Raw genomic sequence first — 11,494 nt, forward strand, 5'->3', positions numbered from 1 at the left:
GAATAAAGCTATTTTGGCCAAAGGCTTAGCAGAGTGAAGCTTGGCAGGAAATCTGAACAGAAGGCAGGGTCAATGAGACACCATGTGGCCACCAAAGGAGAAAGTTGCCAGAACATTACCAGTAAGACACAGCCTCATGGTGATACATACAGTAATAGAAACCGGTTAATTTAAGGTATAAAAGCTAGCTAAGAATATGTTTGAGACATTGGCAAAAGCTTTGTAATTAATATAGTTTCTGTGTGAGTATTCAGGTCTGGGTGACCAGGAAACAAAACTGTAGTCTCAGTTCACACATAATTTCCAAATCTAACATAAACATGAATAACCATGAGTATAAATAAATTAAATTCCCCACTTAAAATAAGCAAACAGGTTAAATGGAGTTAAAAATAAGATCCAATGATATGCTGCCTACAAGAAACTCATTTCACCGGTAAAGTAGGCATAAACTGCAAGTGAAAAGATGGAGGAAAAATATCACACAAGCAGAAAAAAGAAATGAGCAAGAGTAGCTTCATGGGTATTAGATAAAATAAATTAAAACTTTAAAACACAGATAAGGTCACCATATAATAATAAATGGACCATTTCAACAAGATGAAATAGCAGTTATAAAGGTATATATGCTCAAAGCTGGAATACCCAATTGTACTAAGCAGGCTCTGTTTGTACATAATTACACATAGTCATGGGGAATTTAAACGCACTTTTGTCAAAAGAGAGATAATAGGCATCAATAAAGAAACCCTGCAGCTGAATTATACTGTAGGCCAAATAAAGTAACAGATAATTATAGAACATTTTATCTAACAGCTTCAGGATACACATTTTTCTTCTCAAGAAACAGAGTTTTTTTCAAGATAGATTATATGTTAGGCAGTAAGTCTAAAAAAAAATAAAAGATAATAAAAACTAAAACCTGAAATATTCTGTATTTTTTCTGCTAACAATTGAATAAAACTAGAAATGAGTAAGAGGGACTCTAGAATTATATAGAAGGAGGCTATCAAGATAGCTCAGCAGGCAAACGCACTTTCCCCCATGGCTGACAACTTACATTCAATCCCTGGTGTTGTGGAATTATCAGTTGAAAATGTGTTACGTTTGTTTATGCTGTGGAACATTTAATCATGCAAAGATGTGTTGCATTCTTTTATGTTGCATTTGTTTAACTCTGTGAAGCTGTGTTACTTTGCCTGCCCAAATCACCTTATTTTTAATCAATTTTGCTTGAACCAAGTATGGTAATGAACCCCTGTATATGTCAGAGTCAGGAATATAAGTATACCAAGAACCCCCTTAACTACACACAGCAATGCCAAGGCCACTCGAGAATCTATCTCAAAAAACTAAGTAACAAGCCTTCTTGAAACAAATGAAAATCAGACCATGACATATCAAAACCTTGTGATGAAGTATACAATACTAAGAGAGGTTTACAGCAACACCTGCTCACATTAAAAAAAGACTTCCAACTATGTAACAGAGCAACAAGGAACTAAAAGAAACCACAGGTGGTAAAAAAGGTAGGGGAAACAAGAGCAAAGCAGAGCAAAGATACACACTGAAAAAGAAAAAAAAAGTATCAGTAAAAAGAGCTGTGGCTGGTTTTATGAGACTTGTAGCCCATGTAGCCCAATCTGGCAGTGAGCTCATAGGAAGCGAAGGCTGGATCTGAACTCCTGATCCTCCTACTTCTGCCTCCCAAGTGCTGAGATTACAGAAGCATGCCACTATGACCAGCTGTGGAGAATTGGTGTTCTTGAAGATAAACAAAATGGACAGAACATCAGGTAAACTACTCACAATGTCATGGCTTAAGTTTCCTCCCCGTGCTCGTGTTCTGAACATCTTTTCACTAGCCCATCATGCTGTTTTGGAGGCTCAGATGCCTGTATGAGATGAGGTTTCTACTAAAACAGGTCATGAGGAAAAATGCTCTGGAGACTATAGATTCTGGTTGCCATCCCTTCTCCCTTTCTGCTCCTGGTCCACCACAACATCAACAGTCTCCACCACATGTTCCTGTCACCACGGTCACTCCACCAGGCGATTCCTGTCATAATGGATCCAAAATCCCTAGAATCATCATTCAAAACACAATTTCCTTCTTCTCTACCAGGTAATTTGTGCACACTAATGTAATTAATATAATTAGAAAAGAGAAAAGAAATAAATAAAATGAGAGGTTTAAAAAGATTTACAACAGACACTACTACAGAAATATAAGTACTGTTATACACAACTAAATACTAACCATTGGAAACTCTAGAACAAACAGATCCATTTCTAGACACACAGCCTATAAAGCTGAACATGACATAGGAAGCTGAACAGACCAATAAAAATAGTGAGACTGAATGATTACTATAAACTCTCCCACCAAAGATAAGTGTAGGATCAGAAAGTTCAGTGGTATGGGTTACCAAACCTCCAACAAACTAAAATCAATTATCAAACTATTCCAAAGAACTGTTTGGTTCAGAAGCCTTTCAACCTCATTCTATGAGGCCAGCATTATTTTAAATATCAAAACTAGGTAAGAATACAACTATGCAATGAAACTAGAGACCAATATATGTGATGACATAAATACAGAAATTCTTAACAAAATGATGGCAAATCAAGCACAACAGTCTACCAAAAACAATAATAAATTAAAAAAAAAAAACCTACAAGTCTATTGAGATGGCTCAGTGAGTTAAACACTTGCCCCACAAGCCTGATGACCTGAGTTAGATCCCCAGATCCCACACTTGAAGAAGAGAAATGACTTCCCAAAGGGGTTATCAAGTAAGATTTATTCCACAGGTGCAAGTATGGCTCAACACACATAAATCAATAAACATAATTAACCACATCAATAAAACTGAGGACAAAAACCACATGAGCATTCAAACAGATATAGAACAAGCATTTACTAGTATTCAGTTGTGCTTATGATTCAAAAATCTAAAACAATTAGGTTCTAGAAGGAGCAGATTTCCAAACAGTAAACCCACAGTTAATAGCATGCTGCAGTAGAAAGCTGAAATTGACTTCTCTCAAATCTGGAACACAGCAAGGATGAAGAAACACAAAGAACATAAAACCAAAAAAGAGGTCAAATTACCCGTTTGCAAATGACATGATTTTCAATAGTTACAAGATATAAATAAAGTCAATATATAAAAACCAAATACCTCTTTCATATATCAACAACAAAATTGCAAAGAAAGAAATCCTAATTCATACAACAATACAGAGAGGTGAGGGGAATAAACTTAGCAAGGAAGTAAAGAGTCTCTACAATGAAAATTATAAATCACCAATAAAAGAAATTAAAACACCCCTTCTAGGAAAATGGAAAGTCATCTTATGACCACAGATTAGACTTATTAATATCAAAATGTCCACAGTACCCAAAATGATCTACAGAGTTGATGTAGTTTTGCAGAACTGTTTTTTGTTTATTTGTTTGTTTGATTGTTTTTTTAAAGACTGCTAAAATTTGGGCTGGCTAGGGCAGCACAAAGCCTAATGATGGATGTTTGATCCCTAGGCGCCATAGAAAAGACCAACTAAGTTGTACATGTGTCCCCACAAACAACATCATAAACACAACAATAATTCTCAAAAAATTAGAGAACTGGAGAAAAATATTTGCAAGATTCTCAGCCACCAAGATATTACTAACCAGAATATATAAAAGAAGACTAAATAAATCACCAGGAAAAAAATCTTAGGGGGCTAGAGAGATGGCTCAGTAGTTAGGAGCATTGCCTGTTCTTCCAAAGGTTCTGAGTTCAATTCCCAGCAACCACATGGTGGCTCACAACCATCTGTAATAAGACCTAATGCCCTCTTCTGGCCTGCAGACATACACACAGACAGAATATTGTATACATAATAAATAAATAAATAAATATTAAAAAACAAAACAAAAAAATCTTAGTGAGCAAATAGGACTGGGATATATCTCCATGGTAGACTACTTGGCTGCATATATGAGGACCCTAGGTTTCACCCCCAGCATTGTGCTGCTAAGAATGAGGATAGCCACACAGGCTCCTATGTTAGAATGCTTGGCCCCCAGTTGGTAGAACTGTTTGGGAAGTATTAGGAGGTATGGCCTTGTTGGAGGAGTATGTGTCTGTCTATCTGTCTCTCTCTCTCTCTCTCTCTCTAGATGTTTGAATAAGAATGGCCCCCAGAGGCTCATATATTTGAATGACTAGTGATCAAGTTATAAAGTATGGCTTTGCTGGAGTAGGTGTGGCCTGGTTGGAAGAATTTATCACTGGGGGGTGGACTTTTGAAGTCCAGTGTCTCTCTGATCTCTCTCTGCTTGAGGATTAGGATGTAGCTCTTAGCTATTGCTCCAGCTCCACTCCACATGTGCCACCACGCTCCCACCATGATGACAATGCACTAACTCTCTGAAACATTAAGTCCCAGATTAAATGTTTTCTTTTGTAAGAGTTGCCATGGTCATGGTATTTCTTCACAGCAATAGGACAGTGACTAAGACACGTGTGTGTGTGTGTGTGTGTGTGCGCGCGCGCGCGTGTGTGTGTTTCTGTCTCCCCATGTTTGTGGATCAGCTGCTACTCCAGCGTCATGCCTGCCTACATGCTGCCATGCTTCCTACCATGATCGTCATAGACTCTAACCCTCTCAAACTGTAAGCTTCCAATTTAAGACTTCCAAATATAAGACTCTTTATAAGTTGTCTTAGTCATTGTGTCTGCACAGGAACACCATCAGCAGAGTACAAATCAAAACTGCAATGAATTGTCATTCTACTGAGTTACCATAGAAGAAATACGCTTTATGCCCAACAGAGGCCTAACATTTTCAACAATCTTTTTGCTCAGCCTGTTTTTTTGTTTGTTTGTTTTTTGTTTTTTTTTGTTTTTTGGTTTTTTTTTTTGTTGTTGTTTTGAGACAGGGTTTCTCTGTAGCTTTGGTGCCTGTCCTGTAACTAGCTCTTGTAGACCAAGCTAGCCTTGAACTCCCAGAGATCTGCGTGCCTCTGCCTCCCAAGTTCTGGGATTAAAGGCGCGCCGCCACCACCGCCCGCAGCCTGTTTTTTTTAACATCATTTCTTAGTATCATCTTTGAATCAGATTTTAAGATACCTCGAATTTTAGTGGAGAATGATACAAATTTGATGCTCCTATGTTCAATCTGTTCTCTCTGTTCACCAGATTTAGCCCCAAGTGACTAGACATTTTCCCAGGTCTCACAATTTTCTCACAATCCTAAAAGATCAAGGATTCAGAATCACAGAGAGCAGTGACATCAACATCCCACAGACTGGACAGTTGTTCAAAGGGAAAGTTTCAGAAGAGACTTTGTGGAGAAACAGCATTGTGAGGATGGTGTTATAATAATCATGGCAGCAACCATTTATCAGGCCGCCCTGACTAGAGCCTTTCCATGACTCCCCCCACCTGAGCCTCTTGTGAAGCACAGACTATTCCCACTGTATATGGCCTATTCATAATCACACTGCTCAGAAAAGCAGAGCAAAGATTTAGTTCTGGTCAGCACAGCTCCAAAACCCATGTGAGAAATCAGACTCAAATGTCTTAACTAATGGTTGCACTCTCAATGCTGAGAAAATCAAGCTGGCACAATGCGACAGACCACTAATACACTTGCCAGCACACCCCTCTCCTCAGCACAGATGTTCACGAGTCAGGCAAAAAGACCACAGGGAAAACAGTAGTACTAACTAAGAGAGAAACCAAGAGATGAGAGGGGCAGGCTGCTTTTGGTCATCTCAAAGGAAACCTCGTGCTTCTGTGCACTCACGGCTGGCTTTTCAAGGCTCCTTATGCCGGATCCTAACACTCTCTCCTCCTTACCATATCAAATACCAACGGCCTCACTACTGACTAGCAGGAAATCCCAGCTAAGGTGTGAGCTGACAGCACCACACCACACTTTGCAGAGCCTGGAGATGAGGATGATGGTCTTAACAGCCTAATAAAACCTTCAAGATCGAAGAGATGAGCACATCCTATCCTAGTTGGTAGACACCGCGAACAAAACGTTCTGAGAAGAAGATGCATCTGGTTGTGTACAAAAATTCCCAAGAGGAGTCTGTGTCGCAGAAACTGATTGGCTAATTAGAATTTCAGTATTGTGGAGGGATTGGAATATCCAGGTCCAGAGGTTAATTACCTTATCTTGGGCTAGTTCTGGCCTTCCAGAACAGCTGTGCCTTGCTCCCCACCCCACACCCCTACACAGCAGAACATCTTGTGACAAGAAATAAAAACCTTTTAGAATCTGCCAATTAGCAGACAAGAGCTCAGAGTGTCATCAGATAGTATCTTGAGCCTGTAAGAGAGCTTCACCAATGAGTGTAGCTACATCTCTGATAAACCCACCAGTGTATTTTAAACTTGCCTTGATTTATGAGCTGTAAAATCTGTGTGAAACTGTTACCATGTTGGAATATGGAATTTTGGGTAACCTGTTCCTAAGTCACAGTCACTCAAAAGACTCCCAAATAAACTCTTATTCCCTTTAAGATGAGAGCTGTGATTTTTGTGTCAACACCATGACATAGAAAGACTTGTAGGGTAGCATATTAGGACACTGCTTGAAAAATTAACCACTGGAACAGCCACTCCCATACTAAAAATCATATCTGATATTTATTGGCCACATTGTGCTGGTGCCAATGCTAAGTATTTATCTAATTAACCACATTTAATCTACAGCAAGTTTTTGAGAAGGAGACAGCAGCCAGTCTCTCAGATGAGAGACGGTCACAATGTTAATGAGGCAGACAAAGAGAATAAAAAGGCTTGTGCTCTTTTCACTAAGCTCCACAACCTCCCCCACTCAGCCACCATGGTTTTTGAAGGCAGGTGCCTCACAGCCACAGTCCTTCAGCTCTTATACCCCTCTTAAGACATGGCATCCGGGCTGGAGAGATGGCTCAGAGGTTAAGAGCACTGGCTGCTCATCCAGAGGTCCTGAGTTCAATTCCCAGCAACCACATGGTGGCTCACAACCATCTGTACTGAGATCTGATGCCCTCTTCTGCCCTGTGGGCAAACATGCAAGCAAACACTATGTACATAAAAAATAAATAAAATCATAAAAAAAAAAGACATGGCATCCCAATTTAACCCTTGTGGTTACTGTAAAAGAAGCCACTTAAAGAAGGAAGGGTTTATTTGGGCTAGTGTCTTAAAAGGGGACACAGTCGTCAGTGCCCATCATGGATAAGGGATGCTGCAAGGGCTTAGGGTGCCAGCTTCACTGCATCCTCAGTCAGGAAGCAGAGAGAGATGAATGCTGGTACAGTTTGCGGCTCTGTAGTCCAGGACCCAGCTCACAGAATGGTGTCATCAAGAGCTAGAGTGGATCACACCTCACCTCCATTAACTCACTCCAGAGACTCCTTCACAGACATGCCCAGATGTCTGTCTCCTAGGTGACTCGCTCCTGTCAAGGTGACAGTGAATATTAACTACACACCAGAGAAGTACTACAGCAGGTGCTGGGAGAGACAATGTCCCTAGATCATGCTGAGTACTAACCATCACAAACGCCTTCAAACAGGACAGTTCCAGGTCACCAAGAACACTTGCTTGAACCCCAGGCTCTGGAGAAAGGATGGGATACTGGGAGGGTGGCTGCTGCATAATTCAGATTTTAAATGCCATCAGGGCAGCACTTTTATGGTATGAGAGAAAAGATGCCTTAACTCCTACTGCTCTTAGCACATGATGAGAGATTATGACAAACAGATACAGCTTTGGAACAGGCAAGGATAAAAGCAGCTTCTCCCGATGAAAGTCAGTATTAACATTTTCTGAGACTAGACTCAATAGAGCTAATATAAATGGGCCAGAATAATTACGGTTCTGAAAGCTCATTTATTTGGTTAGACTATTATCCAAAAGGGACTTACTAACACACAGTCCTTAAGTAAATTCATCATCATGCTTTGTTAATTGAGCATCTGCTAAAGCTCTCAACAGGGAACACAGGGATCCTCCTGAGCTGTAAGATGAGAAGGGGACACATTCCTGATCCCTCAAGACTACTGGGTTCCTTTCTGAACAACTAGGCTATATCAAAGACAGCCCCAACATCATGCTGTAACTCGTCCTATCCCCAGGAATCCTGGGAGTCCATTCTCACTGTCCTTGAAAAGCCAAAAAGAAAGAAAGAAGAAATAGAAAAGAAAAAGGGGGGGGGCAGACCTGCACCAACAGGATCTTAGTCAGGGAACATTAAAAGCTCGAAAAGATTTGTGACTCCTAACCACATTCTCCACTCCACAAAGGGGGCGGAGAAGGAGGGAACACAGATAACTTCAGAGAGAAGGTGGAAGCTTGCCCTGAGCCAGAGGTGAGCCTCGGCTGAGCTGGACTGTCAGTAAATTCACCACAATTGTCATTTGCACTTCAAGGGCCTCTAGTTCCAAAGCTTTACCCAACATTCTCTGAGAGCCCTGGGGGTCGGGAAAGGTGGCCACGGAGGGCAAAACTGTAGGGAAGGGAGATGCTTGGAGCTGGTCAAGGGCAATCTATTGCTAGGACAACCCAGGGAAAAAGAAAACGGCCCTGCAGGAGCTTCAATGTGCTGCAGTCAGGCCAGGCTTCTGTGGGCATTCCCTGTCTACCAGTGACAACACAGCAGCTCAAAAACAACGAGGTCCAGGCTAACCAACAAAGGCCCCAAAGAACAGGAAAGGAGACAGAGATCTGGGTAGAAGAGAAAGCACAAGGACAAAGAAAGTAGAGGAAGAAGCAGTCTGTTTGGGGCTAGTGTTCTCCACCTGGCCATCTAGTTCCTCAGGACATCCTGATCCCTGCCCCGCCCTCCAGCTCTTTCTCAAGCGGCTTTGTGATTCTGACCCTCAGTCTCTTCCTTTTTGGAATGAGGATAATTAGAGTTGCCTACTTCATAGAGTTTCTGGGATGATACAAAACATTTAATACAATACTTGGTGCATGGATGCTGATTATTATTTTATTATCATCATTGCTATCGCCATTTCCCCCCAAGGGGAAACTGCCATGACCTTTAAACAGAGACTAAAGGAACTAGAAATAAGAAAAAGGAGATCACATTTCCATAAAAAGAAAACTCCAAGTCTAGCCTATCCCATAGTGCTCTTGGAGACAAGAAGGCTCTCCCAGGCCGCCTCCTACCACTCCAATTGATAGGAAGACACTTACTGAGTTCTTACAGCTGAGGCAGACAGTGACCCAGGAAATCACCAGCAGTCCAAGCAACATTCCTAGAGCAGCCATTCTAGTTGAAGGCAGGTGCTGAGGAGCCATCATCAGGACCTGAGGGGACAAGCGCAGAAAACAGAAGGTCAGTGCCTGGCTCCCCATCATCGGGATTCCCATAATAGCTCTACTGCACAAATGTCGGTCATTTCCTGCGCAGACGTGGAACAGGCCTTCTACTTACTACTAGATAAATCAATGCCTGTAACTCAAAGTGATAGTCCCTGACTAGAAATGCATATGCTGTGACAGCCCCGGCCCTCCTTCCTCGTTCATAGTACTGGGGCTGTGGAAAGTGTTGCTGGCTGCAGTGGGAAAAGGAGGAAATTCACCACTGTGCTACATGTGAACAGATACAGAACCGAGTCCATATAAATATCTGCAACCACCTCCTTTCAAACACACCCACTGTCACAGCTGATGACCACCAGCGTCAGTGTCCTCTAACCTAGCAAAGCTCAACATTTCTAAGTCACAGAACCGTGTGCACTACTTTTTAAAGGCCAAACAAATCCTAGTGTAAGTATTAGTACATGTTAACAATTTCAATATATAAGGACTGAAAGACATCCTATATTCATGGATTTTTAAGATGGCAATCCTAACCAAAACAGCATACAAATTCAATGCAATTGCTATCAAACTCCATGGTGCTTCCTGAAGAAATAGAGAAATTTATCCAATTCATATGGAATGTTAATGAGCACAGAACACCAAGACAACCATTAAAAAAAATAAGAAAGAAAGAAAGAAAGAAAGAAAGAAAGAAAGAAAGAAAGAAAGAAAGAAAGTAAGAAAGAAAGACAGAAAGACAGAAAGATTCTTTTTAATCTGCAAAGTTAAAGAACCCAAGTGTGGAATGAGCAGGAAAAGTCATACAGACTAATGAAACAGAAATAAGAGCATAGACATAACCTCATATATGGTCAGTTTTCAACGAAATTGTCAAAACTATTCATTTAGGAAGAACAGGAGTAACTATCTTGAAACAAAGCTAGGACAACTCACTATCCGTAAGCAAAAGAATAAAGCCAGACCCTTCCTTTATAATACACACAAAGACTGACTCAAAATGGACCAGAACTGAAAGTAAAAGTAAAAAGCTTTTGGGAGTGTTTATGGTGTTTTTTTGTTGCTTTATTTGTTTTTTTGAAACAGAGTTTATCTGTGTAACAGACTTGGCTGTTCTAGAACTTGTTCTGTAGACCTGGCTGGCCTCGAATCCACTTTGAAGCAAGGTCCTATGTAACCAGCTGTCTTCACACTCACCATATAGCTGAAGTGACACTGAACCCCCATCATCTCTGCCTCTCTCTGCCTTCCAAGTGCTGGGATTACAGGCACGTACTTCCACCCCTGGGAAAAAGCTTAAACTATGCGAAGAAAACATAGGTACAATCTTTATGCTATTGGGTTCTGCCAATGGTTCCTTAAAGGTGACACCAAAAGAGTAAGCAACAAAAAATATAAACTGGACTTCATCAAAATTAAAAAGCTTTGTATCTCAAAAAACTATTTTATTATAAGCTTGGTGATACAGGTCAGTTAAAAGCATTAGCTTAGTATGCATGAAGTCCTGAATTCAATTCCTACCATCACACGCATACTCTCAGAGTACATGAACATACACGAATATACACACATAATCAAAGCCACTCATCATGAAAAGGCAACCTACATTATGAGGGAAAAAATTTCAAATCACCTAAATAATAAGAATTTAATATCTAGAACAAGGCTTGAGATTTAGTTTAGAGGAATATCACTTTCCTAGCATGCAGGAAGCCCTGGGTTCAATTTGAGCACATCAAAAGAATACAAAAGAAGTCAGCAGCACTTGCCACCAAGTCTGACCACCTAAGCTCAATCCCCAGAACCCATGTGGTAGAAAAGAACCCATTTTCACAAGTTGTCCTCTGACCTCCACACATAAACTATGGCAGGTCACAACCACATACACAAATAAATAATATAAATGTGTTTTTATACATGTAAATATAAATATCAAAATATAATAATTTAATTTATAAATATAAGATCAAATTCTTCTGGGTTTCAATAAAAGACAGAGTAAAAGAGTCTAGGGAGTGCAACTCAGCCAAAGTGGGCTTGCTTAGCATACCTGAGACCCTGAGATCAATACCAGTACTCTCCAAAACAATTACAATTAAAAATTTCAAAACAACAAAGAACTAAAATAGGCATTTCTCAAGTAAGAGAAAGGAAGGAAGGAAGGGAGG

At 40.4% G+C, this 11,494-nt stretch overlaps 1 protein-coding gene across 5 annotated transcripts in view; it reads right to left on the reverse strand.

Annotated features, from left to right (window-relative positions):
• The window catches only part of Sil1 (SIL1 nucleotide exchange factor), a 250,806-nt gene that overhangs the window by 173,280 nt on the left and 66,032 nt on the right, over window positions 1-11,494 (reverse strand). For all 5 annotated transcript variants that reach the window (XM_005355930.2, XM_026783659.1, XM_026783661.1 and 2 more), the window contains exon 2: window positions 9,198-9,311. In XM_005355930.2, coding sequence (XP_005355987.1) covers window positions 9,198-9,305 — 108 coding nt within the window. In that variant the 5' untranslated portion in view covers window positions 9,306-9,311. The remainder of the gene's footprint in view (window positions 1-9,197; window positions 9,312-11,494) is intronic.

Source organism: Microtus ochrogaster, chromosome 18 (genome assembly GCF_000317375.1).
Source record: "Microtus ochrogaster isolate Prairie Vole_2 chromosome 18, MicOch1.0, whole genome shotgun sequence".
In the NCBI taxonomy this organism is placed as follows: Eukaryota; Metazoa; Chordata; class Mammalia; order Rodentia; family Cricetidae; genus Microtus; species Microtus ochrogaster.